Source organism: Xenopus laevis, chromosome 9_10L (genome assembly GCF_017654675.1).
Source record: "Xenopus laevis strain J_2021 chromosome 9_10L, Xenopus_laevis_v10.1, whole genome shotgun sequence".
In the NCBI taxonomy this organism is placed as follows: Eukaryota; Metazoa; Chordata; class Amphibia; order Anura; family Pipidae; genus Xenopus; species Xenopus laevis.
Window position 1 is genome coordinate 18,410,473 of NC_054387.1, and position 27,394 is coordinate 18,437,866.

A 27,394-nucleotide genomic window follows, 5' to 3' on the forward strand; every position below is an offset into this window, starting at 1 on the left:
ACTGATCACTAGCGGGTCTGAGAGTCTAATAAGTGGCTTTACCTTGTCACTTGGCTGCTCCAGCTCACATACAAATCCAGGTACAATGAACCCCAGCAAACCTTTATCTGTCAGTGGGGTGCTGGGAGTAACAGCTTAGGGGACAGTATGACATCCCCATGTATAGAGTAAACAACTGTAACACAGTATCATATGTAATTTGTTGTTTTACCACCATTGTCTTTTCATTTTTAAGTGAAGTGACCCCAGTCCTACAGGGGGGCCCAGGGCAAAGGCACTCTCTGTCCAGCACGTAAAGTCCTTGTATCTGTGCTCCTGAGGTGGTGGCCACAGGGAATTGCCTCCCCTCCCCTATTGTTGTCCCAGATACAGGGGCTACAATAAGACCAGGAAGGTTGGGCTGGTACTTCAGTGCTTTTAGGTGGGAATTGTAAGCTCATTTTGGCAGGGACTGATGGGAATGTGATAGTACCCTTAGCTTGCAAGCTCACTGGAATAGGGACTGATGGGAATGTGATAGGGCCCTTAAGATTGCAAGCTCACTGGGCAGGAACTGATGGGAATATGATCGGGCCCTTAGATTGTAGGCTCATTGGGCAGGGGAATGTGATAGGGCCCTTAGCTCGTAAGCTCACTAGGGCAGGCACTGATGGGAATGTAATAGGGCCCTTTAGATTGCAAACTCACTGGGCAGGGACCAATGAGAATGTGATCGGACCCTAAGATCATAGGATCACTGAGCAGGGACTGATGGGAATGCGATAGAGCCCTTAGCATGCAAGCTCACTGGAATAGGGACTGATGGGAATGTGATAGGGCCCTTTAGATTGCAAGCTCACTGGGCAGGGACTGATGGGAATATGATCGGGCCCTTAGATCGTAGGCTTACTGGGCAGGGACTGATGGGTATGTGATAGGGCCCTTAGCTCGTAAGGTCACTAGGGCAGGCACTGATGGGGATGTCATAAGGCCCTTCGACTGTAAGCTCAGTGAGGCAGGGAATGTGATAGGGACCTTAGATTGTAAACTGAGCCAGGGACTGATGTATAATCTCATTTGCTCTTTATAAATAACAGATAATAATACCCACTTACAAGGTCAGTTGTGTGTGTGTTGGCCAGCCTGGGGTGCAGTGCTGGTATCAATGCTTGGGGAGCAGCAAAATTGCCTAGTTTAAGAAGGAAAAGCAGCAGAAAGGTACAAAAAGAAAATCTTTAATTTCTGCAAATAGCAGTGAGAGGTTCAGCTCTGTGCTTGGCACAATTGCTCCATCAGGTGGCGCTGTGTTTTGTCACAAACTCAGCCAGACAAATGGAAAGCAATATCCACATACCCACCCACTGCACACAGTTTCCTGCAGGTTCCAACCCCCCCCACCCCCCCAAGACTCAAAGCCTGGGGCTCAACCCAGAGTCTCAGTGGCCCTGATAGAAGAGCGCAGTTTGAAGATATCTGTGCAAATGCAGACTCCCAACACTCCCAGCCACACTCAGTGCACAGGAAGCCTGATGCCAAACTTAGTGCAATCTCAGTGGCACTTAGCCTGAAACGCCAAGCCACACTTAGTGCAAGAAAGTTTTCCCCATTATCGTTAAACATAAAGCTTATATGAAGTCTCCGTTTTACATGCAACTTTGGAATGTCACAGAGAAGCCCTTTAGAGATGCATGAAACATCCGTGCTCTCTGCCATACACCACCTGCATGCACACGGGTAAAACTCTGCCCCTGTAGATGGCGTGTGCAGACACAGGTCAGAGAAAGTAGAACAGAGGTGCAGGGGATACCAATCAGATCAAACACTCCGCTCCTGCAGCAGCATATGGGCCCATACGAGGTGTTTAGTTTCCTGGGTGCCCTGCTGTGCTCCACTATATACACACACTAACTTCACTATGCCAGGCCCCTATTGGTCGGGTTGCGATTTGGCAGACTTAACCCAGCACAGAGGGAAAAACTAGTCAGGAGCTAGGACTGTATTCCAAGCTGAAAGGCCAAATTAGTTCTAAAGTGGGTTTGTATGAAGTGTGTAACTGCCCCACTAATCACCAGTTCATTACAGTGTGATATCACTACGTGTCACTACCTTGGCTACAAGTTTGATAGGGGGTTGTATGGCACAAAAGCCAAATGGGAACTGACCCAGATTCTGCAAATAGACAAATGCACAGAGTAGGGTCCCCATACACAGGCAGATATAAGCTGCCGACAGGTTAAGTCGGCAGCTTATTGGGCAGTGTATAGGGCCCTCTGACAGGTTTCCCCGATCGATATCTGGGCAAAAGTCGGGCAGATGTCGATCAGGCAGGACGCATTGGTTTGTTGATTCAACTGCTTGTATGCTCATCTTTGTGATCTGATCATTGGGCCCTAGGGCCCAAGAGAGAGGTCCACTTGTATGGTGACCTCGCCAAACGAGCGGATCTCTGTATGTACGGGCAGCTTAAGGAAGGGGCAGTAACTGCTGAATTGGGTTGAGTCCTCCTCATACTGGGACACACGAGACAAGTCACCTTGCCTGACCCGCAGGCACCCTAACCCACAGCACTAACGCTTCCCAGTCCCCCTAAGGTTCTTCAATGCAACTCAGGGTGATGCCCCCAGTCACAAACACACTCACACTAATCCTGATTCTGCCACTCACGCATGCAGTACAACTGCCCCTTACACAAATGTACCCCCTATTGGCAGTGACCACCTGATACAGTGCAGCATATATTACCCCCACAAGTAACGCAGATGTAAGTTAGGCCACTGCAAGCTCACACTTACCCCCAGAAAGAGTGCTGCTGTTGCTTTAAAGGTCACAGAATACAAAACTCACTAAAACACGTATAAACGTTGCTCCTTACTGTGCAAAGATAGCAACAGATTGCTATTACCCCCTCAGCTGGGGCAAAAACAAGCATGCCTGAGTCCAGGAAGAAAGTAGGGGCAGCACTGTTCCACTCTGGGCTATATCTAGGCATTGGGAAATAGTGTGCAGTGCACTCCTAGGGATATTAGCAGGATAAGACAGTCCCGTGGTATTAACACATATGCACCTAGGCAGCACAATCTGGGGGGTATTAATGTACTCCCCCAAGAGTCCAGAATGTGCCTCCCAATATTATACAATAATGAGCATGAACCTTGCACACTGCCCAGTGCCCCAATTCCCTCCAAGGCTGAGCTGTGCAGCTATAGATGCACAGTTGTCCCACCTTGTTGCTCTGGTGCCCATTGCCCTAGCAACTATAAAAACCACCTGCCTGGCCCTTCAATGACCCATGATGCAAGACATGGCCTGAGAAAAAACCCCAGCCCCACTGGAACATACTGGGAAAAGGAAATTCATTATCAGAGATTAAAACTGTCTGGGATCTGACTCAAAGTACCCCAGCACCCCCTCAGTCTATGAACCTCTGGCAGGCCTTCTTCCAGCGACACGCGGTACACCACATGTCCCTTCTCTCCATCCCATACACCTTGCGGCACTTCTTGGCTTCCCCACGCGGCTTCCTATGGGAGAGGAAAGGAGTGGGCAACGATCAGTTGGTGATCAATGGGTGGGTAATGGTATAAGGTGAGTGGATGGGATTAGTGTGTGGGTAATGGGCAGATCAGTGGGTGGGTAATGGCACCCAGTGACTGGGAAGGAGACAAAGATGGTCAGGATAAAAGGGAGGAATGTGTGTGTGGGAATAGTACATAGGGGATCGGCTGGTGAAATGAGGTAAGTGGATGGAGAGTGGTACTCTGGGAACAAGCAGGTGGGTGCCATGTGATACCCTTTTCGTGCCCATTAAGAATATGAAGCAACAGGGAGACTGAGGACTCACCGGGTCACTGGGCTTGGCTTAGAGCTGGGAGCAGTGATCGCTTGCGGCTGCACCTTCTCAGTTACACTCAACACTGGAAGGACCTATGAGGAGAAATCATATGGGAGAAATCATACGTGCATCACAGAGCCTCCCTGTGTCTTTTGTTTCAGTCAGCCTCACTTGTACTCCTCCCTAGTTTAACACACCTAGTACTCAACTCCTGTACCCTCCCCTCCTCCCTAGTATAAAACACCTAGCACTTCCATTTCATTGCCTTCCTCCTCCTTCCTAGTGTAGCATGCCTAGCGCACCCACTCCTATACCTTCCTCATCCTCACTAGTGTAACACCCCATAGCACTCCCATTCCTGTACCTTCCTCCTCCTTCCTAGTGTACCACACTTAGAACTCCCACTCCTGTACCCTCCCCTCCTCCCTAGTATAAAACACCTAGCACTCCCACTCCTGTACCTTGCTCCTCCTCCCTAGTATAAAACACCTAGCACTCCCACTCCTGTACCTTCCTCCTCCTCCCTAGTGTAACACACTTAGCACATCCACTCCTGTTGGGGTTCCCTTACACTGTATGATTAAGAGTGACTCTTGTGTGTTGCACAAACGGTGTACTCACTGCTGGAGCTTTGATGAGTAATGGGGGTGACTGCCAGGAAAAGCCAACTTTGGGGGTGTCAGAAATGGTGACAGGAGACAGAGCCTGAGGGGGGCAAAGAGGAAATTGCACAAAATTTGATAAGCTCAAAATGTGTCACTCCTTCTTCCTCTACCTCCTGCCCTCTATCTCCTGGCTACCTCTAAGCCTTCTACTCCCTGCTCGCTAACTTCCCCTGCAGTGACGTAATTGTAAGGCACCAGGCTCATCCCTGCCTCCCTCTAACCCCTCTTCTCTATCCCTGGCTACCTCTAACCACTGAAGCCCCTGCTCTCTATAATTCCCTGGCTACCGCGAACCCCTCAACTCCCTGCAATCTATCATTCCCTGGCTACCTCTAACCCTTCTACCCCCTGTTCTCTATAATTTCCTGCCTCCCTCTAACCCATCATCCCCCTGCTCTCTATCATTCCCTACCTCTAACTACCTCTACCTCCTGTTCTCTATCATTTCCTGCCTCCCTCTAACCATTCTACCCCCTGCTCTCTATCCCACTCTGCATTTCCCTTTGCCATGAGACAATCCCTCACCTGATAGGCATGGTCTGAGTGCACATGGAATAGATTGCTGGGAGCTGAAAGACTCAATGGGGATATGAGAGGAAATTCTGTGCCATTGACAGCTCCTAGAGACATGGCATATGGAAAGCATGGGGGTCCGCATGTGGTGGGTGAGGTGGGAGTCAGATTGGAGAGTCCATCACTCAGGGTATCTATGTTGACATCAATCTCTGTATAATAGAAATCCTCTTCCCCGTCATTGTGCTCTTGCTCTACGTTCCTCCTGCAAGGAAGCAAACAACTGTGTTATGCTGCCATAGACTCCAGGTGTATCCTCAACCCCCCTGAGGTCAGGGCACTCACTCACCCAAGATGTGCTGTTCGGATATGTTTCTGGATTGCAGCTGAACTGCTAAGAACCTTCCCACAATTCTTCCACAGGCAGCGGAACATGATCCGGCCGGAATTCTTAGAGAAGGGCATAGGAAGACACATTAAGGAAGCCAAAGAGGCAGTGGTCTAAATATTTGGGTGCAGACCCAGTGCCCCCCCGGCAATCGCTGTTCTGACCACCCATTGCCCCTCTTGCATCTTGTGATCCCCAACTCTTCCACTTTTACATTTTCTCTGAGGAGTGGGGTTGCAGGGCCCCATGGGTGGTTGTGGCCAATGGGTGTCAAGTTCCGGGGGGTCTGTGGGTGCCTAGTTATACCACTGCAAATAATGACATATTTTTTCTCCAGGAAAAACCCCTCACCTTTCTCTTTCGTGGAATTGGATCACCAAACAAGAGGTGGGTGGTGTCTGAATCCTCAATGGCAGCATCTGGGTAGGAGCAGGAGTATGCTGAGTGCAGAGGGGGAGATGGAGTAGATGAAGCAGGCATTTCAATGTACAGATCACTGTTATTCATGCTTCTGCGGATGGAGGAAACGCCAGTGCTATCCCGGTACTGCTGTCCATTACAGTCTACAGAAAACACATTGAGGGGGAGGGATAAGTGTCAGACTGGACCAGTATCTGATACATAATACAACAGTTAGTTGGTGCCACTGGGTACCATAGTATCATGATGAGGAAAATGTATTTGCTGATTCTGAGAGTCCCAGGCTGTTCCACCTGTACTGATTATCAATGGCCCAGAGGTTTGTAAGTGCTCACACTCCCCAGAGAGGGAACACAGAAACAGGGGTAAAGTGCTGATTACTACGAGGGCCCTGTGTCATCACATCTCTTCTATACTGATATGTTCCTCTATAGCCCCACCCCAGCAACACCCAACACTTACCTGCAGTCCCAACTCCCAGAACCATGGGGCCCGACGACAAACTTGTCAAGGCAGCAGCAGCAATTGCCTCATCCAGCCTGAAGTAAAGTTACAGACACATTCGGTTATCATAGGAAACCTACCGTAACACTCTCCCAGCATAGCAATATGTCAGGTAATTCTCCAAACTCTCTATATGTTATATTTACTCCAGCAGATACCCCTCCATAGAACTCCTCCTATAGTTCCATATAACCCTCCCTATAACTCACCCCATTGCTCCATATAACTCTCCCTATGACTCACCCCATTGCTCCATATAACTCTCCCTACAGCTCACCCCATTGCTCCATATAACCCTCCCTATAACTCAGCCCATTGCCCCATATAACCCTCCCTATAACTCACCCCATTGCTCCATATAACTCTCCCTATAACTCACCCCATTGCTCCATATAACTCTCCCTATAACTCACCCCATTGCTCCATATAACCCTCCCTATAACTCACCCCATTGCTCCATATAACTCTTCCTATAACTCATCCCATTGCTCCATATAACCCTCACTATAACCCACCCCATTGCTCCATATAACCCACCCCATTGCTCCATATACCCCTCCCTATAACTCACCCCATTGCTCCATATAACCCTCTCTATAACTCACCCCACTGCTCCATATAACCCTCCCTATAACTCACCCCATTGCCCCATATAACCCACCCCATTGCTCCATATACCCCTCCCTATAACTCACCCCATTGCTCCATATAATCCTCCCTATAACTCACCCCATTGCTCCATATAACCCTCCCTATAACTCACCCCATTGCCCCATATAACCCTCCCTATAACTCACCCCATTGCTCCATATAACCCTCCCTATAACTCACCCCATTGCCCCATATAACCCTCCCTATAACTCACCCCATTGCTCCATATAACCCTCCCTATAACTCACCCCATTGCTCCATATAACTCTCCCTATAACTCACCCTATTGCTCCATATAACCCTCCCTAAAACTCACCCCATTGCTCCATATAACCCTCCCTATAACTCACCCCATTGCTCCATATAACCCTCACTATAACTCACCCCATTGCTCCGTATAACCCTCCCTATAACTCATCCCATTTCGCCATATAATTAACCCATTGCTCCATATAACCCTCCCTTTAACTTACCCCATATAACCCTCCCTATAACTCACCCATTGCTCCATATAACCCTCCCTATAACTCACCCCATTGCTCCATATAACCCTCCCTATAACTAACCCCATTGCTCCATATAACTCACCCATTGCTCCATATAACCCTCCCTATAACTCACCCCATTGCTCCATATAACCCTCCCTATAATTCACCCATTGCTCCATATAACTCACCCATTGCTCCATATAACCCTCCCTATAACTCACCCCATTGCTCCATATAACCCTCCCTATAATTCACCCATTGCTCCATATAACTCACCCATTGCTCCATATAACCCTCCCTATAACTCACCCCATTGCTCCATATAACCCTCCATATAACTCACCCATTGCTCCATATAACCCTCAACTCCAGGGGTAACAATTGACAGACTGACATGGGCAGTGCAATGTGAGGAGATAAAGCTGAACCAGTTAAAGAAACACAATCCAATGAAAAGAGAGCATTAAAATATCTGACAAACTTTCACATTCCCTCCACCCTGGCCTCTGTCAGCAAACCTATGCACATGTCTAGTGAGAAGTTTAGAGTTTTAAATGTAAATAAAGATTCTGCTGAGCAAAATGACTGTTCAGTGAGTGCTGATTACTGTATCCCAGAATCCTCAGCTGGCCCCAGTCTGTCAATTAGTGTTCAGATTCGGCCAAATACCAAAAAAGTAATTTTGGTGCAATTCTAGCAAACCATGGAACTGGCAAAGCTGCAATGGGAAGCGCTGAGAAAGCATCAACAGCAGCAAAACACAGAGCTGGCAGTTTGCAAAGGGCTAATGCTGAAAATACAATACAGGCAAATCCTGTGATACCCCACAAGCTGCAGTGGGAAACTGAACTTCTACAGAAAGTTTTCAGGCTCTTGGTGTAGATCCATCAGGTTCCAGAGGCGCAAATCAAAGTGGCACGAATGAAAGTGAGAGATGGAAATCTTTACTTAAAGGGAAACTAAAGTCTAAAATAGAATCATGCTAGAAATGCTGTATTTTGTATACTAAACATAAACATGAACTTACTGCACCACAAGCCTAATTAAACAAATGATTTATGCTTTCAAAGTTGGCCGCAGGGGGTCACCATCTTGTAACTTTGTCTTTGCAAGACCAAGACCATGCACATGCTCAGTGTGGTCTGGGCTGCTGCTTAGGGATTGTCATAAATTATCAAAACAGTTAAATAATATCTGCCATAGAAGCAGATACAGCAAGATTGATTAATAATCAGAATATACAGACTGCACTGAGTCCTGTGTTGTCATGTAATCGAATGTGGATTTTATAGTTTTTGTACTGTTTAATACAAACTTTCTCCAACTCTCCAGAACCAGTGGCTGTAGCAAAATCATCCTCCAAATAGAATCCAAGTTTATCTGCTTAAATCTGTCTCAGTGCTCTTTGTCCATGCAGCTAGAGTTGGGAACATTAAAGAGGATGTAAAGGCAAAAATAAAATTACATTTTTACTTTATTAACTGAAAAAGAAACATATCCCCAATAATAAATAATAAGAAACCTGACTGTATGCAGAGAAATTCTCCCTTCATTTACTTGCTGTGGATACGAATCTCTACATGGTCTCTGGCTGCTCTACAGGGAAAAAAACAAAGCTGTTCAAGTTCTGGGAAGTAAGGTGGGGGCTCCTCTCTGCCGTTCGTAAGCATGATGGTTTCCCTGCAGAGCAGTTAGGGACTGTCTGAAGTTTCCTATCCACAGCAGTCAGAGCAAGTAAATGAAGGGTGAATTTCACTGCATACCGTCAGGTTTCTTATAAAAACAGTACACATTGTTTAATTAAAGTATATTGGAGATATGTTTCTTTTTCATTAAGAAAGTAAAAATGGGATTTTATTTTTTTCCTTTATACTCCCATTAATACATTAAGACCTGTGAACTCACGTCAAAAGAAGGAAAAATTCTGTGAGTTTAGTTTATACTGGGCCTGAGTCTGATATACTAGAAGGTTTGTTGGCAGAATTCTACTCAAAAACTTTATGGGCTTCTCAGTCAATGATGTTTATGCCTTCATTCTCTTCCCTGGCACAAATAATGTAATATCTGAATCTGTGGAATTAACTGATGCCTTATACTGGCTTAAGAGACAATGTTAGGTTCTGGAAGAGCCTCCCAGAATGTTTGATGATGAAGGATATTGGATTGTTGGCTGGAAAATAAAAGTCAGACTGTTGCAAAATGGAGGCAGAACATATACAGTACACATAGAATAGAAATGTCACAATTTAAGGCTGATTAGTAATTAATACAGATAACTACTACATGGCAGCACAGAAACCAGGGCAATTAGCATCAGAATTTAATTATCAGCCCTGTAGCATCATCTTAAATTAAAGACAACCCTAATTTTCTGCTTGATAATTTGCAACTACCCCTAAGCTAAGCTTCTCAACAGCTGCTCAGAGCCCACTGAGCATGTGAGTGTCACAGACACTTTCCAAGATGGTGACCCACCTGTGACAAGTTTGAAGTCCTGGATTATTGCTGCTATTGAGAAGCTGAAACTTTAGGCTGGTGCAATAAGTTCAGTATATCAAACATGGCAGTTTTAGCCAAATTCATTTTTAGGGTTTAGTTCTCCTTTAAATTAACTTTTAGTATGATCTAAAGAGTGATACTCAGACAATTTGCAATTGGTTTTAATATTTTATTATTTGTGGATTTCGAGTTATTTAGCTTTTTATTCAGAAGAAGGTGAATAATTCAAAAACTATACAAAAAAATTAAAAAATAAAGGCCAATTGCTAAGTTGCTTAAAATTAGTCTATAGCATACTAAAAGTTAACTTAAAGGCGCACCAACCCTTTAATATAAATGTGAACCACCCCTTTAGGAGATCACAGTCTTCTGAGGAACTGCTTGAAAGACATGATGAGCCTTTGTCTTCTTCATTTGAGGCCTCATAAGATGACAATGTGGGTAAGCGGGAAAAAAAAAAGAGGTAACAGGTTACAATGACTAAAGATCTGCTCATTTAATATGAACAGTATATGAACAGTATAAGCACCATTGTAATGAGGGAGCTTATTTATAGTGTCTTTAAAGAATGCAACTTTTTTGTTTTTAAGATTTATTTGATGTACATTGTTACCTTTTTTGTTTGTCAATTTCTTGCAAGAATATTTTATAAAGAATTTCCTCCCATTGTCCCATATAACCCTCCCCATAACTCCTCTCATTGCTCCATATAACCCTCCCTATAACTCCTCCTACTGCTCCATAAAACCCTCCCCATAACTCAACCCTCTGCTCCATATAACCTTCCCTATAACCCTCCCTATACCTCCTCCTACAGCTCCATATAACCCTCCTCTTAACTACTCCCAGTGCTTCAAATAACCTTCCCTATAGCTCCCTATTGCTTCTTGTTTCTTCCCACAGCTTCTCTCTGAGTCTCAAGTCAATTAAATGTATCAAGCCAATACATTTAACTAACTCCCCCAGTGGTGTTATTAAGGGGTAATAAATGATTTGCACCTTACTTTTTATACTTTTGTATTACTGGCCTTCTTATGGTTCTTTACAGCTTTCAAATGGGGGTCATTGACCCCCATTTAGAAAACAAATGCTCTGTAAGGCTACAAATGTATTGCTACTTTGTTACTACTGATATTTCTATTCAGGCTCTTTCCCATTCTTATTCAAATCAATGTATGGTTGCTAGGGTTATCTGGAGCCTAGCAACCAGATTGCTGAACTTGCAAACTGGAGAGCTGCTGAATAAAAAGTTCAATAGCTCAAAAACCACAAGTAAAATAAAAGGAAAACGAAAGGCAAATTGTCTCAAAATATCACTTTATACATCATACTAAATTTAAAGGTGAACAAACCCTTTAAAATGCCAGGGTGATATTTGCAGCATTGAAGAAAATTAGTAGGAATAAAAAAGCTCAACAGCAGTACTTCATTCCTTGCATTGTACATTTACTGTGCCATTCAACACAATATGTTTTGGGGGTCGCTGATTAAATACACACTGCTCCTGACACCCCTGAAGAAAACAGGAGGATACATTAAGGGTATAGCGACCTATCCCAATTTAGACTGTAAGCTCTTCTGCACATTCAAAGCTCTCCTAATGCCCCATATGTCTAATGTCTATGCCCCCGTAGTTGAAGCATAGATCTGGTACTTGCCCCTCTCCTCCCACTGACCTGTGTTTGGGGACAGGAATGACAGAAGAGGGCGGTGCCTGTGGGCTGTAGCTGCTACCATACTGAGGCTGCTGGGTAGGAAGAATATGGTGCTGGCAATGCCCAACTTGAGACTCCAAAATCCTGTCACGCTCAAATCTGGCTCCAGAGTCACAGCAGGAGAGGGAAACCTGCAGATGAGATCAGTAATGATTCACTGTCAGCTCTGTGGGACAAAAGGTGATTTAAAGCCAAGAAGGCATAACCAGCAGTGCAGAGAGACTGCTTAGTAGTTCATTACTATATATGTATGTAGATATTTATTAATATGTGGGTTTACTTCCCCTTGAATATGAGGCACAGTATTGCTATGTTAATATAGGAAATGGGGCACCTGCAAACATACAAACTGGTTCCAGGGGTACCTAGGGGCAATTACTAATATAACTTGGGGGCAGGGGGTACCTGTGAGGGGTGGATGCATATTAGTGTGGGGGAAAGGTCAGTACTACTGGTGTCCGGGGCATTTGTTGGTGGGTATTAGAGGGGGGAATGATCATCACTGCTGCTGCCCAGAGACACCAGGAGTGGGGGGTGGTGGGTCACTACTGCTTCTTCCCAGAGTAGAAAATGATGGTTTATCCCAATGTTATTAACAGAGAAAAATATAAATACATAGGAAGGCCGGTATTTTTTTCTGGAAAAGGTTGCAACCCTAGCCCAATGGCACCTGGGGGTGAGTATTAGAGGAGGGGAGGATCAGTAATACTGGTGCCCAGGGGTAATCAGGAGTAGCGGGTAAGTATTAACGGGTGGAAGGCTCAGTACTTCTGGTGCACAGAGGTACAAGGGAGTATTAAGTATTAGTAGGGGGAAACTCAGTACTACCGGTGTCCAGGAGTACCTGGGGTGGGTACTAAAGGAGAAGGAAAGTCTTTCTGCACTTGGGGGTGCCAAATGTTAGGCACCCCCAAGTGATTGTATTTACTTACCTGAAACCCCGGGCCTGTGCTCCTATCAGCAGAAAACTGCGGCCCTGGGTTATACCACTGAGCACCACGGAGCGATCCTCTAAGGTCTTCTTCATTCCAGGGCAGACGCATGCGCAGTATAACTTTTTAGTTAAAGTTCGGCTTTTCGTTCTACTGCGCATGCGCAGCCGCACGAAGAAAGAGGAAGATGGAAGAGGAGCGCTCTGTGGTGCTCACTGGTATAATTTAGTGAAAAATGGAAAGAGAATCGCACAGACACCAAATGTGTTGCAGGTGGGGAACTTCCCCTATTCTTTATTGTGACCACCTGTGCATCAACGTTTCGGGGGGGATTAACCCTCCCTTCGTCAGGAGGAGGGTTAATCCCCCCCGAAACGTTTATGCACAGGTGGTCACAATAAAGAATAGGGGAAGTTCCCCACCTGCAACACATTTGGTGTCTGTGCGATTCTCTTTCCATTTTTCACTAAATGTTATGACGTGTGCTGACCGTCTTGAGAATTCTGAACCACCTAAGCAGGAACAGCAAAGGAAAGGTGAGAGGTGCGGCTATTTGCACATACAGAAGCTCACTGGTATAACCCCAAGCCAGTGCTCCTATCAGCAGAAAACTGCACCGACCTGGGATTATACCAGTGAGCGCCACGGAGCGATCCTCTTCGTCTTCTTCTTTCTTCGTGCGGCTGCGGATGCTCAGTAGAAGGAAAAGACTCCCACTTTCATCTTCTTCTAAATTTACTTACCTGAAACCCCGGGCCAGTGCTCCTATCAGCAGAAAACTGCACCGGCCCAGGGTTATAAAAGTGAGCGGAGCGATCCTCTAACGTCTTCTTCGTTCCAGGGCAGATGCATGTGCAGTTGAACTTTTTAGTTAAAGTTCGGCTTTTCTTGCTACTGTGCATGCGCAGCCGCATGAAGACAGAGGAAGACGGAAGAAGATCTCTCCATGGTGCTCACTGTTATAACCCCGGGCCGGTGCAGTTTTCTGCTGATAGGAGCATTTCAGGTAAGTAAATACAATCACTTGGGGATGCCTAACATTCGGCACATACAAAGACTTTCCTTATCCTTTAACTGGGGGAAAAAATTACTACTACTGGTGCCCAGGGGGTACCTGGGGTGGCTATTAGTGGAGGGGAATGTTCAGAAATACTAGTGCCCAAGGGTACGCATGAGTAGTGGGTATTACTTACAAGAAGGGTCGGTATTACGGGTACCCAGAGGCACCTGCGGGTGAGTATTAGGGGGGGGGAGTGTAGTGTGTGTGGGGGTATGACCCAGTTTCGGACTGACCCACCGGGATACCAGGAAAACTCCTGGTGGGCCCAGGTGTCAGTGGGCCCTCCTGCTTGTAATCATTTGGCAGATTTCATGGTCATTATCAATTTCTATGAGAACAAAGAGGCTAAATAGATGGATTAATAGATTATAGTATGTAAAGAAAAGGGACTAGGAGAATAGAGGTTGAGTGAGGAGAATAAGAATAATAGTACTGAGAGTGGGGCCCTGGTCTAAGGTTTTTGGGTGGGCCCCTGGTGTCCCAGGTCAACACTGTGTGGGGGCCCTTGATGTAGCAGTCCCAGTGGGCCCAGGACCCCCAGTCCGACACTGCCTTGGGGCTGGGCTATTGAGTGACTGTGTGACAGTTACAGGGACAAGGCTGGGGGGTATATATATGACAGTTACCCTTGGAAGTGGGTCCTGTGTGTATGAACATTACCCCCCTGTGGGCGGGGCCTGACAGTGTGCCATGTGATAGTTACCCAAAGGGGGCGTGGTCAGTATGTGCAACAGTTACGCATGGAGACAAGTGGAATAAGTTAGTGTGTATAACAATGTTAAAGCTTTGCGGGGCGGCCCAGTGACTGCAGAGTTTATAACTGACAGTCACCCTCGGGAAAAGCAGGGCCTGTGAGGATGTGACAGTCAACACAGAGGGGGCGGGGCCGGTGCCAATTTATGCGACGATGACCCCTGGAGTGGGGGTGGGCAGGAGTGTGTAGGAGATAGTTACCCCGGTGGCCGGTGCGGGAATGTAGGTTTAAGTATAACTGCCCACTCCCCGCCCCAGTTACCTCCGCTCTCTGCCAGGGCCCAGGTTCCCGCACGACTCCCATGCTGTCCCGGGGAGCTCGGAGTGCTAGTGCGGTGCTCGCAGCCGCCATATTCGGGAGGCGGAGGGAAAAAAAAACCCGAACGGTGGAAAGCACACACCGGGACCACGCCCACCTCCGCCTGGCGCTCTCTTCACACCCACCCTCCTCCTCGGTTCCAATAGGCCAAGCTCGAACATCAACAAATGGCACGCCCCTTGGCACGTGGCCAAACCCCCTGTTTTCATTGGCTGGGGATTGTTGTTTTCCCGAACGATGGGATCACGTGCTCAGAAAGAGGCAGGAAGGCCAACCATCCTCCGCACTCAGCTGTCACTATAAGTACCGCCCACTCCAGACGGCCTACACAGAGGGAGAGACTATTCTGAAGCGCGCAGGGCATCCTTAGAGAGTGAACAGCTGGGAACTCTGTCCTGGTTGCTAACACTGATGGGACACTTAGTAACCAATAGACAGCTAGGTCGGTCTCCTGTCACGTTGTGTTTAGTTCTGAATACATGCTGGCCGCTGACTGGTTGCGTTATTTAGAATAACTGTTGCTGATTGGTTGTAGGTAATTGCTCATTGGCTGTAGGTGACAGGCAAGGCCAATGATTGGTTAAAAATTTGTTCCTAGCCTTTGTGAACTGGTGTTTTAAAGGACCAGCAACAACAATATTTTTAAATACTTATTTCCCCCCCAAAATAGCTATAATGATAGGTAAGGCTTACTTCCCCTTGTTTTTTTCCCCATATCTTCAGCTTGAACTGGACGGTTGACAGATAGTTACATAGTTAAATTGGGTTGAAAAAGGACAAAGTCCATCAAGTTCAACCCCTCCAAATGAAAAACCAACATCCATACACACACCCCTCCCTACTTTTAATTAAATTCTATATACCCATACCTATACTAACTATAGAGCTTAGTATCACAATAGCCTTTGATATTATGTCTGTCAAAAAATCATCCAAGCCATTCTTAAAGTCATTACCTGAATCCGCATCACAACATCACTGTCCTGACTGTGAAGAACCCCCTACGTTGCTTCAAATGAAAGTTCTTTTCTTCTAGTCTGAAGGGAAGGCCTCTGGTACGGTGATCCACTTTATGGGTATAAAGGTCCCCTGCCATTTGTCTATAATGTCCTCTAATGTACTTGTAAAGTGTAATCATGTCCCCTCACAAGCGCCTTTTTTCCAGGGAAAACAACCCCAACCTTGTCAGTCTACCCTCATAATTTAAGTCTTCCGTCCCTCTAACCAATTTAGTTGCACTTAGTCTCTGCACTCTCTCCAGCTCATTTATATCACTCTTAAAGACTGGAGTCCAAAACTGCACTGCATACTCCAGATGAGGTCTTACCAGGGACCTATAAAGAGACATAATTATGTTTTCATCCCTTGAGTTAATGCCCTTTTTTATGCAAGACAGAACTTTATTTGCTTTAGTAGCCACAGAATGACACTGCCCAGAATTAGACAACTTCTTATCTACAAAGACCCCTAGATTAGGGGTAGGCAACCAGAGGCTCCGGAGCCTCATGCGGCTCTTCATCCCGCTTGCTGCGGCTCGGTCTTGCAGCTATACAGCCCTCACACCTGCTGGCGGCTGCTTGAGTGTGTGACCGGGGTAAGTTAACGGTTAGCTTACCGCAGTCGCACACTCAGGAAGCCGCCAGCAGGTGCGAGGGCTGTATAAACGCCCCAAGAGTGACAGGCAAGACCGAGCCACAGCAAGATGATTCATCATGGTCCTTACCCCGGTCACACACTCAAGACAATAGGGCGAAGATCAGCAATGAACTTCAGAAACAGAATTTACAATAAACAGATGAGAACAGTAGCATTTAATTGGGCTATTCAGTGTTTAATTTATTTCAAAGTAGGCCTACACATGCGCACTGCACTTCTGTTTGTTGTATTCTGTTGTTGTAACAGTTAAAATTGAAAAAAGGTTAAAACTTTTAAAAGTTTATAATCTGTTTTATGTTTTGCGGCTCCAGACTATTTTTCTTTAGTGGAAGAGGGGGCAAAATGGCTCTTTTGATAGTAAAGGTTGCTGACCCCTGCCCTAGATCCTTCTCATTTAAGGAAACTCCCAACACACTGCCATTTAGTATATAACTTGCATTTATATTATTTTTGCCAAAGTGCATAACCTGCATTTATCAACATTGAACCTCATTTTCCAGTTTGCTGCCCAGTTTTCCAATTTAGACAAATCACTCTGCAAAGTGGCAGCATCCTACATGGAACCTATAGTTCTGCACAATTTAGTATCATCTGCAAAAATAGAAACAGTACTTTCAATGCCCACCTCCAGGTCATTAATAAACAAGTTGAAAAGCAAGGGACCTAGTACAGAGCCCTGCGGTACTCCACTAACAACACTGGTCCAATTAGAAAATGTTCCATTTACCACCACTCTTTGTAGTCTATCTTTTATCCAGTTCTCTATCCAGGTACAAATATTATGTTCCAGGCCAACATTCCTTAATTTAACCAGTAACCTTTTGTGTGGCACTGTATCAAATGCTTTAGCAAAGTCTAAGTAAATCACATCCACTGCCATCCCATAATCGAGGTCTCTACTTACCTTCTCATAAAAAGAAATTGTTAGTCTGGCAAGATCTATTACGCATAAAACCATGCTGGCACAAACTCATAGTATTATGATTTGCTATGAAGTCCAGTATCTTATCCTTTATTAACCCTTCGAAAAGCTTTCCTACCACTGACGTCAGACTAACTGGCCTATAGTTTTGAGGCTGAGAACGGGATCCTTTTTTTGAATAGAGGCACCACATTAGCAATTCGCCAGTCTCTCGGCACTATGCCAGATCTCAATGAATCCTGAAAAATTAAGTAAAGAGGTTTGGCAATCACAGAGCTAAGCTCGCTAATTACCCTGGGATGAATATCATCTGGCCCCGGACCTTTGTTAATCTTAACATGTTCTAGTCTCTTTTGAATTTCTTCATGTGTGAACCATGCATCATTAGTATTACTAGAATTGGGACTATTAAGAAGGAAACCTTCACTTACTGGTTCCTCATTTGTGTAGACAGATGACTTCTAGTTCAGTGCCCAGAGAAATTCAAGCTGCCTTCGCCTTTTCACCTTTCTCCTATGGGGCACTTTGAAAGTCAAATTCAAGCTGAAGATTTGAAAAAAGCCAAGGAGAAGTAAGCCTTACATATTATTATAGCTTTTGGGGCGGGAGTTAAGTATTTTTAAAAATGGTGTTACTGTTCCTTTAAATGATTTTAGGCTGCTGATTTCTCTGTAGATATGCACAGAGAGGCACCCCCTCTACATACCTCCCAACATTTTGGAAATAAAAAGAGGGACAAAAAAGTTGCCGTGCATAACACTGCAAATTTTTTGACCACACTAATTACCATGTTAATTTTTCAAAATTTGTCAGGTTATGAAAATTTGAAAATATTTCTGTGTTTTTTCCCCCTGGTTATTATAGTTTTGCTAATAAAGGTGAATTGCCCTTTAAGCTGCGAGTCTAACTTTTCCTAAGGGACCTGTTATCTTATATTGTTACAATTACTTATTTGCTTATCTTAAAATTGTTACAAAAGTATCTTATCTTCTGCTGTGGCTGTTCTGAGCCTTCTGCCAAATGCAAATTAAGTTTTTTTTTTTTTCTGGCTGTTCAGTGCAGAGAAAAACTGGACTTTCCAGTATAAATGAGGTACTGCAGGTTGAGCTGTCAAAAGAGGGACTGTCCCTCTAAAAACGGGGCAGTTGGGACGTATGCCCTGTATAGTGTGTATCTCATTCCAGCCTGCTGTATATAGGGTTGCCACCTTTTCTGGAAAAAAATACAGGCCTTCCTATATATTTATATTTGTTCCCTATTAATAACATTGGGATCAACCATCATTTTTACCGGCCAGGCTGGTAAAATATTAGCCAGGTGGCAACCCTAGCTGTATAGTGTGTATCTTATTCCAGCCTGCCTTCGAAATGGCAATGCCAGGCACCAAAGTTGGCATTGTGGTTATTCTTCCCTAATAATAATTATCACTGGTGCTGAAGTTTAAGTAAGTACCGGTACCTGGCATTTTAAAGGATTTGATTTGCATTAGGTCTCTGTTTTAAAAAGATATGTGAGTAGACTGGGGTGCAAAGGGGTAAAAATCATAAGCCCTGAGAAAGTGCCCCTAGAATGATTGCCCCAAGAATTAAATTTATTTTAAAAAAACAGCTCTTTTTTCGATGTGTCTTGACTCACCCGCAGGAGGGCAGTTTCAGGCTAAAACAGAACTTATATTGATTCCCACCAATAAAAAAATAAAATTAAAACCCGACACAGGGGTCCAAATTGTTTAGGGGAAGGAGAGGTTGTTGCTTAGGGGTGTCACTCCCAGTAATTGTAATCACTTACCTTGTACAATGGGCTGGTGCTCCTGATAGCAGAAAACTGCTCCTTGTAAGGATACCTTAAAAGTGACCTCCTTCTTCTGTGGCACTGGGGCCAGAGCACATTAAAGTTGGCTCTTCATGGGACCTGTTATCTAAACATTAAATAAACCCAATAGGTTTGTTTTGCTTCCAATAAGGATTAATTATATCTTAGTTGGGATCAAGTACAAGGTACTATTTTATTACAGAGAAAAAGAAAATATTTTAAAGGAAATAAAAAAATTTGGATTATTTGAATAAAATGGAGTTTGTGGGAGGACATTCAGTAATTTGGGGCTTTCAGGATAACGGGTTTACGGGTAATGGATCACATACCTGTACTGTATATGCAAACCCACCAGGAATAGGATCACTCCGTGGTGCTCGCTCAGAAGTACAGGAACAGCAAAACCAGCCTGGGTTATCAGGTAAGTGATTACAATCAGGGTTGGATTGGCTGCCGCCCCAGGGACCCTCGCACGCCCCTACACCCCCCACTACAAGGGCTGTCGCCACCTGCCTCCTCCTGTTGTGCATAAACTTAACTTACCTTCAGAGCTTCGGGGGAGGGAGATCAGTGGCCTGGGGGAGATTCGGCAGGGCCCACCAGGTTTTTTCCCGGTATCCCACTGTCCCAGTCCGACTGTCTGGCTACAATCACTGGGAGGGCCACGCATTTGCTTCCCCCAGAGGTAGGGTTGCCACCTGGCCGGTAAAAATGATGGTTGATCCCAATGTTATTGATAGGGAGAAAAGATAAATATATAGCAAGGCCGGTATTTTTTTCCAGAAAAGGTGGCAACCCTACCCAGAGGCAGGTTTGCTATGAAAGCCTTCCTTGGTGCAAGAGGAATACTATGGAAGTGCATCCCTGCCTGTGCATTAAATCCATTTAACCCTTTTTAAACACCAGTTACAGGCACCATACTGCCCACTTTAAAGGCACTTTTCATACCAAGAATCATTTTGGGCAGACTGGAACAAAATGTATTATAATGTGCATTTATAGTTTGAAATCAGCGTCCTAAAATCTTTAAACCCCTTCAAAACATAGGTTACTTGTCAGGAAGAATTCTTGCAATGTCAAATCATGTGCCTCTTTTCACACCCAGAACTATTTCAGACCAAGTTAAAATGAAATGGATTATATGTGAGGCATCCCTAACAGGACAATTATACATTGAAATTCATGACCCAAAGTCAATTAACCCCTTTAAAACATAAATTGTCAAAAAAGGCAGAATTGATGCCACTTTTCATGCCCAGAACCATTTTGGGCCAGGCTGGAATGAAATGTATTCTAATAAGTGCATCCCTGTCTGTGCATATATACTTTGAAATCAGTTGCCTTGTTCAAAACATGCATAGTTTACGCACTGCTATGTTTGGCTCACTTTCATGCCCAGACCCATTTTGGTCCAGGCTGGAACGAGCTGTATACCCTCGTATACTAATGCGCAATAAGTATTACTAAGGCTACAGAAGGGCGTGAATGCCTTTATAGGTGCTTCTTTTCTTATTATATTTATGATTCCAGATCTTGAGGAAGCATGGTGAGTTACCACGTGAAACGCGTCAAACCTCTCATTCTACTTACTAAATTATGTTTGTAACGTTTGTAAGTAACTTTTTTGGCACTTTTCCTAAATTTCAATAAAGGGTATTACACCATTGCTGTCTTTATATATTTTATACAATATTGCGTGAGGAATCTTTGGAAAATGAATGCAAGATGCCCAGGCTAAAGTTAAGCAGCTTGTTGGGGGTTACTGGATGTTTTGATTCTGCCTGGTTCTGGTTGGCAGATCGGCTCACTGTCTGTAGCGGTGAAGGAAGTGGATTATTCACTTTATTGTACACTGTTTTATGTTCACAAAGGGTGTCACTGTGACTTGTTTTTCACATTCACGGTGTATAACTCACATACCTCTATCTAGAGCAGTGATCCCCAACCAGTAGCTCCTGAGCAACATGTTGCTCTCCAACCCCTTGGATGTTGCTCCCAGTGGCCTCATAACAGGAGCTTATTTTGTAATTCCAGGCTTGGAGGTTGTATAAAAACCAGGTGCACTGCCAAATAGAGCCTCAGTGTAGATTAGCAATCCACATAGGGGCTACCAAATGGTACATTCCCTGCTGGTTTCTGTATTTATCAGAGTGACCCTACAGGAGCGAGCGAGACCCACATCCCCATATACAGGGCCTAGCTCCAGAGAGCTGTAACCTTTGCATTACTACCCCCATATAGGACACAATACACAGAGAGAAATTCTCCTAATCCAGGGCTGCTGTCAAGAACCACCCTTGGCCCTCCTTTGCCCTACGCAAGCCCAGTCTGAGGTAGGCTACGACCCCATGTGGGGATAACACAGATACAAATAGAAGGAATATACTGTTTGCACAATGAGAGAGTCACAGGTGCAACACCCCTGCTGGACTCAGCCAATGATTTTGCACAAATCATATCCCAGAGGTGATAGGAGCCATTTGTTACAGAACCATAGAACGCGATGCACACACTTAAGAAATTAGCCAAGCAGAACTTTTCTGAATAAAGCTTTTATATGTACTCATCTCATGCTGTCAGCCCTTGAAGCTTGGGGGACCCACGCGTGCCCTCATTCGGCAGTCTCTCCCAGTATTAGTGTGGGGAAAGCTAAAATTCTGTGATAAACCCCCCCTCCCCATTCACATCAGGCTCTGAGGCATAGCTGCCCATCTCACAGATGCTTTCATACAGGTTCTCCTCTGATTGGGTAGAAGGAACCCGTTTGGGGGGATTGCCAGCAGTCAGGGGAATGCTGAAGGCTGGAGCATTCTCATTAGCCCCCTGTCTGATCAATATGTCCATGGGCTTCTTGTTCTTCTTCTTATTCACTTTAGAGTACATCTCCTCCAGCTGCAGAAGAAGCACACCAGGACACACATGGTTAAATTAATTTGGGCCAGAAAGGATATTTTTTGGGGATTGTATTACCTTTAAGGTGTAAAATGAGGTATTCCCTTAACGATTTAGAGAAGAACCCAATTGGAGGGGAAAAGGTTTCCAGGCGACTCAACAAGGCCAGTTTGAGACCATTTGCTCTATGCTTATCACTACTAGATACTGTGAAAATACTTTAAAGAAGAACTAACCCTTTAGGATGCAACTCTTAGATCAATGGCACAGGCCCCTTGCTACCTGCCCAGCTACATCTCCCCTACGGTGCCAAATGTGTTACCCTGTACCCCAAGTCCAGAGCTGCACAGTTGGTATTAGGGGCCCCCGGAACTGGATGCATAAGACCAGCATGAATTTTGCAGCTGGCCAATTGTCATGAAACCTGGGAACAGAAGGAATGAGGCAAAATATGGTGACCACCCACATGGCACAGCTTGTACAGGTGAACAGGTACCTTAAACACACACTGGGGGGTGATAAAGGGGTGAGGGTAGTGTTTGGAAATGGGGGTTATTTCCCCTTTAAATGTAATGATTATTGAATGTGGCAGAAAATGCAACAGAGCAATACATGGGGGTATAAAGTGGTATGAGTTGAAGTCCGCATGGCATTGGTATGAAACACACTTACCTTGAGAGCATCCGGCTCAGGGGAGGGAGATGCTTCCATGGACAACTGGTGCTGCTTCTGGCCTCCTAAACCTCCACCCTTGTTCCCTTTCCGTACAAAGGCATATTCTGTATCACCACCGGCTGGGCCATTCAGCTCAACTGTTAAGCCCAAACTCTCATGCCCACTGCTCTTGGATGGTTGAGGAGCAAAAGTCAGGTTGGAGTAAGTGACATCATTATCAGCTGGGGGGCATGGGACTTTCCACCTGGAAGGAGGGTACACAGGGTCCATACTGATTGGCCTGAGCTCTGAAAACCAAATGAATGGAAAAGTGCAGGGGGTAAGTAGACTTGGCAGTATATGAGTGCCCCATGCTGTATAATACTGGCATGTACCAATTAGCACGGCAAGAGCCAAATGTACCTCCATTGGACCCTTACACTGTGGAGCCTTCTCCCACCTAATGTCTCCAACCCTCACTCTCTCACCTACTGTAAGCCTTCACTCACCTAATGCTCTCACCTACTGTAACCTCTTAAAAAGTTGTGAGAGTGAACTTACGGGGGTATCCTTGTCGAGGTCTTTGGATCTCATGCAGTTTGGTGTCAGACTTACTGAGAGAGCGCAGCTGGGTTTGACGCAGCAGAGACTGTAGGGCAAACAGATCCACATTATGTTATTAGGGTAGTGACTCTCTTAGCTCCATCTAACCTATTAACAGAGCAGCCCTCCAAAGTAGAACTACACCCTTCAGCTCACTTCCCTTTCTATAGCCTCAAAATAACTACACCCATCAGCTCATCCCTACCCCTTCCCTGACTATGCTCTGCACTCTGTTCCTACCCCTTCCATGACTATACTTTCCCCCTCTTCTCCTACCCCTTCCCTGACTATACTATCCCCCTGCTCCTACCCCTTCCCTGACTATACTCTCCCCTCTGCTCCTACCCCTTCCCTGACTATACTCTCCCCTCTGCTCCTACCCCTTCCCTGACTATACTCTCCCCTCTGCTCCTACCCCTTCCCTGACTATACTTTCCCCCCTCTGCTCCTACCCCTTCCCTGACTATAATATCCCCTCTGCTCCTACCCCTTCCCTGACTATACTTTCCTCCCTCTGCTCCTACCCCTTCCCTGACTATACTCTCCACTCTGCTCCTACCCCTTCCCTTACTATACTCTCCCCTCTGTTCCTACCCTTTCCCTGACTATGATATCCCCTCTACTCCTACCCCTTTCCTGATTATACTTTCCCACCCTCTACTTCTACCCCTTTCATGACTTCTCTCCACTCTAACAGTATTACCTCAATTCCTTCCTACCCTTTCCTTGACTATACTTTCTCCTTCCCCCAACATCACTGCACCCTTCAACTCCATAAATGTTGCACTTACCACATCCACTAACGCCACCCCACTGGGATACCTGCTCTGCACCCTCTGCATCCTCCTCTTCTTCCTAATACAATGAATAACAGGACACATTTCTAATACGATCACTCCCATCCCCTTCACTCCCATTCATCCTACTGACCCATGACCTGCTATAGTAGCAATGCTTCTGCTGGGATTGAGTAGTACAGTATCATTAACTAGAACACTGCTGGAATTTTCTGGGAACATGTTCACAGATGGGCAAGGGAACATACACACACAGGCAGCACAATTAATAAGGGGGACTCACTAGCCTTGTTTATAATAGAGAGGATGTAGGGGGTACAGAGAAGTCTATATAGTTGCAAGAAGGTGCCCAATGGGGACATAGTGATATCAACTGAAAGGTCATCCCTCAATTTTTACAGTGTCCCCACAGCAGATCTGACAGGTTCATATGAGCACGAGACAGAACCAAACAATATAAGATCAGTATAGTGAGAAAACTTGCCGCCCTCTGACTACTGAACCCCAACAACTCCTGACACCTCTTACTTGGACATCAGCAACATTTCCGGAGACTGCTGTACTGGGTAGACTAAGGGGTCGCTGTGCCCCCATGTGACCCTCTGGTCATTATCTGCTCCAGAGAAAAGCCCCTTGGGGTAAAAGTCACACTCACATAGCTGTGCCATGCACAAGCTGATTCACCAATACAGACACAATTTGTATTTCAGTAGAGACCCATAGGGGACAATCAATTATTAGACTTGTTCTAGTACCATTAGGCTTATGAAAGCACATTTCTGATTTCTGATTGGTTGCTATGGTTACAGCACTCTTGAACATTTGCATCTGTGAACATCCCACATTAAAGTGATACTGACACTAAAAAAAATACTTTTTAAAATATTAATGTAGATTAAAAGTTACCTATAGGTCATGTTGATTGTTTTTTGCAGAGAGGCTTGTTTTTGTAAGTAATTGTTAGTTGAAGTTTTTAAACCTGACTGTTTTGCCAACCTGACTGTCCCATCTCAGCCTCTCAGTTAGAGTTTCTAATGCTAACTGACTCCTGCTGCACAAATATGGCAGCCCCCTCATACAGGAACATGGGGCATCAGACAGGTAATTGTGCAAATAACTTATGTCAAAGTTATAAGTAGCTTTCAAAGGCAATATTATGATAGCTGTAAAAAAGAATTTAATTTCTGGTGTCAGTATCTCTTTAACTTCCATTACACTAACACACCTTTACACACAGATGCCTGGAACAGCAGCCATGCCACACACACACACACACACACAGTGGGAGTGGTACACACACACAGCCCCATAGTGGGAGCGGTACCCAAACTTCCCCCCTGATGCCATGTTTGTGCCCATTGTACCTCCTTCTGCAGAAAGTGCAGAGACTGACGAGTAGCGACAAGAGCCCCAGAATCACAGTGATGAGGGGCAGAAAGTTCCCCACGGAGATGTTGGGTGTGGGAGTCATAGGACGAGTACCGAGTAGCTGTGCAAAGAGAGAGAAAACAGTGGGACATGGTCAGGTGCAGTCGAGCCAAATTCTCAGCCGTGTTCTCTTGGCCTCATGGCAAGTTAATGGTGGGGTTCATTTTGCTGCAATGAATAACCAGGAGGAGGATGCTGCCTCTGTACAGTTACACCACTTCCTGTGGCGCGCAGGTGCGCTCCGTGAAAGGATGAGCTGGGTCCTTGTGGTTTCATCAACAGCCTCTTTATATTATCAGATTGATTCTTAGTGTCTCTTGCTGAACTACAACTACAATCAACCCCCCCCCCCCAACAACTTGAAAATCCCATCATTTGTCTATCCCCTTCACACCGCCCCCTCCAAACGTCTTTAATCTGGGGGAGCTTTACACAGAGGAATGGGGTGCTGGGGTTGTTGCACACAAGCCCTGAGGGAGGGGGTATATACACACTGTGTATTGTAATGTATCGCTGAGAGGAAGATGTGTTGCTTGTATGTCAGAGACCAGTACATAAAGCACTGGGGTGGGGAGACCACCTGCAAAGGAAGCTGTGGCGATAGGGTGCAACGGGGCATTGGGAGGATACCTCATAAACATTAGTTCATGGAGGCAGAACAGCCGGGCAGTGAGCAGAGGGAGGCAAATAAAAGCAAAACGCGTCTAGGTCTGTCTAATTGAACTGGTAGGCAGTACAGAGACCCAACGGTGTCCTATGTGAGTGGGTGCCACAGTGAGGTACAGCGTAAGGATGACCACAGTCTGACCAGCCAGAACCAGTGACCCAGGGCAAGTCTTAATTCAAGGGCCACTTCCTCCCGCTCACCTCTTACCTTCAAAGCAGATATGCAGCCATCTTCTTGTGTCTGTGACTAACTGCCAGTTCCTGTGTGTAGGAGGGCTCTGCCCCGGGAGATCCGACTGCTCAGCGCTGAGGCACCACAAAGTGTAAAAGCAGAGTGAGCGCAGGAGGTGCAAGAGAGGCCGCAGGGATCGCAGGAGGTGCCACAGTGAGCGCAGGAGGTGCAGGAGAGGCCAGAGAGCACACAGGAGGTGCAAGAGAGGCCTGAGTGCGCGCAGGAGGTGCAAGAGAGGCCTGAGTGCGCGCAGGAGGTGCAAGAGAGGCCGGAGTGCGCGCAGGAGGTGCAAGAGAGGCCGGAGTGCGCGCAGGAGGTGCAAGAGAGGCCGGAGTGCGCGCAGGAGGTGCAAGAGAGGCCGGAGTGCGCGCAGGAGGTGCAAGAGAGGCCGGAGTGCGCGCAGGAGGTGCAAGAGAGGCCGGAGTGCGCGCAGGAGGTGCAAGAGAGGCCGGAGTGCGCGCAGGAGGTGCAAGAGAGGCCGGAGTGCGCGCAGGAGGTGCAAGAGAGGCCGGAGTGCGCGCAGGAGGTGCAAGAGAGGCCGCAGTGCACACAGGAGGTGCAAGAGAGGCTGGAGTGCGCGCAGGAGGTGCAAGAGAGGCCGGAGTGCGCGCAGGAGGTGCAAGAGAGGCCGGAGTGCGCGCAGGAGGTGCAAGAGAGGCCGGAGTGCGCGCAGGAGGTGCAAGAGAGGCCGGAGTGCGCACAGGAGGTGCAAGAGAGGCCAGAGTGCGCGCAGGAGGTGCAAGAGAGGCCGGAGTGAGCGCAGCAGGTGCAAGAGAGGCCACAGGAGGTGCAAGAGAAGCCGCAGTGAGCGCAGGTGGTGCAAGAGAGGGTGCAGTAGCCAACCTTGTGCAATATGGCTCAGCTGGAGAATAAGCTGGTGGGAGAGGGGGTAATTAGGGCTTTGTTTTTCTATAGGAACATTAAGTGCACTGTATCAGTCATATAACAAAAGCATCACACCACATATTTGCCCCTCGTTCATCTCTCCAATAAGGAGCCTGCAAACACAAGAGG

At 46.0% G+C, this 27,394-nt stretch overlaps 3 protein-coding genes across 4 annotated transcripts in view; all 3 read right to left on the minus strand.

Annotated features, from left to right (window-relative positions):
- LOC108701997 (traf2 and NCK-interacting protein kinase) overlaps window positions 1-27,394 on the minus strand; it is a 1,005,599-nt gene that overhangs the window by 266,599 nt on the left and 711,606 nt on the right. The window lies entirely within an intron of this gene.
- Window positions 1,194-14,975, minus strand: LOC108700948 (zinc finger protein 704). 2 transcript variants are annotated; one of them, XM_018235008.2, is made up of 9 exons: window positions 14,662-14,969; window positions 11,616-11,785; window positions 6,260-6,336; window positions 5,729-5,940; window positions 5,339-5,439; window positions 5,002-5,254; window positions 4,433-4,516; window positions 3,821-3,903; window positions 1,194-3,500 (listed from the first exon to the last, which is right to left on the minus strand). In XM_018235008.2, the coding sequence occupies exons 1-9, from the start codon at window positions 14,749-14,751 to the stop codon at window positions 3,389-3,391; spliced, it is 1,182 nt and encodes a 393-aa protein (XP_018090497.1). In that variant the 5' UTR covers window positions 14,752-14,969; the 3' UTR covers window positions 1,194-3,388. The 2 variants fall into 2 exon arrangements, with proteins under 2 accessions (XP_018090497.1, XP_018090498.1); XM_018235009.2 differs by lacking the exon at window positions 4,433-4,516 and having other exon boundaries at window positions 14,662-14,975.
- LOC108700949 (lck-interacting transmembrane adapter 1) lies at window positions 21,667-27,303 on the minus strand. Its single transcript, XM_041577463.1, has 6 exons — window positions 26,357-27,303; window positions 25,419-25,543; window positions 24,049-24,112; window positions 23,216-23,303; window positions 22,673-22,962; window positions 21,667-22,000 (listed from the first exon to the last, which is right to left on the minus strand). The coding sequence occupies exons 2-6, from the start codon at window positions 25,523-25,525 to the stop codon at window positions 21,758-21,760; spliced, it is 792 nt and encodes a 263-aa protein (XP_041433397.1). The 5' UTR covers window positions 25,526-25,543; window positions 26,357-27,303; the 3' UTR covers window positions 21,667-21,757.

Coding starts and splice junctions, on each gene's coding strand:
- LOC108700948 (XM_018235008.2), bottom strand. CDS start 14,751: ATGGCGGCTGCGAGCACCGCACTAGCACTCCGAGCTCCCCGGGACAGC. Junction 3,904..4,432: donor TACTCATCAAAGCTCCAGCA/GTGAGTACACCG, acceptor TTCTCCTCATAG/GTCCTTCCAGTGTTGAGTGT. Junction 3,501..3,820: donor AAGCCAAGCCCAGTGACCCG/GTGAGTCCTCAG, acceptor CCTCTCCCATAG/GAAGCCGCGTGGGGAAGCCA.
- LOC108700949 (XM_041577463.1), bottom strand. CDS start 25,525: ATGACTCCCACACCCAACATCTCCGTGGGGAACTTTCTGCCCCTCATC. Junction 24,113..25,418: donor TGCACTTTCTGCAGAAGGAG/GTACAATGGGCA, acceptor TCATTGTATTAG/GAAGAAGAGGAGGATGCAGA. Junction 23,304..24,048: donor GGGTGGCGTTAGTGGATGTG/GTAAGTGCAACA, acceptor TTTGCCCTACAG/TCTCTGCTGCGTCAAACCCA.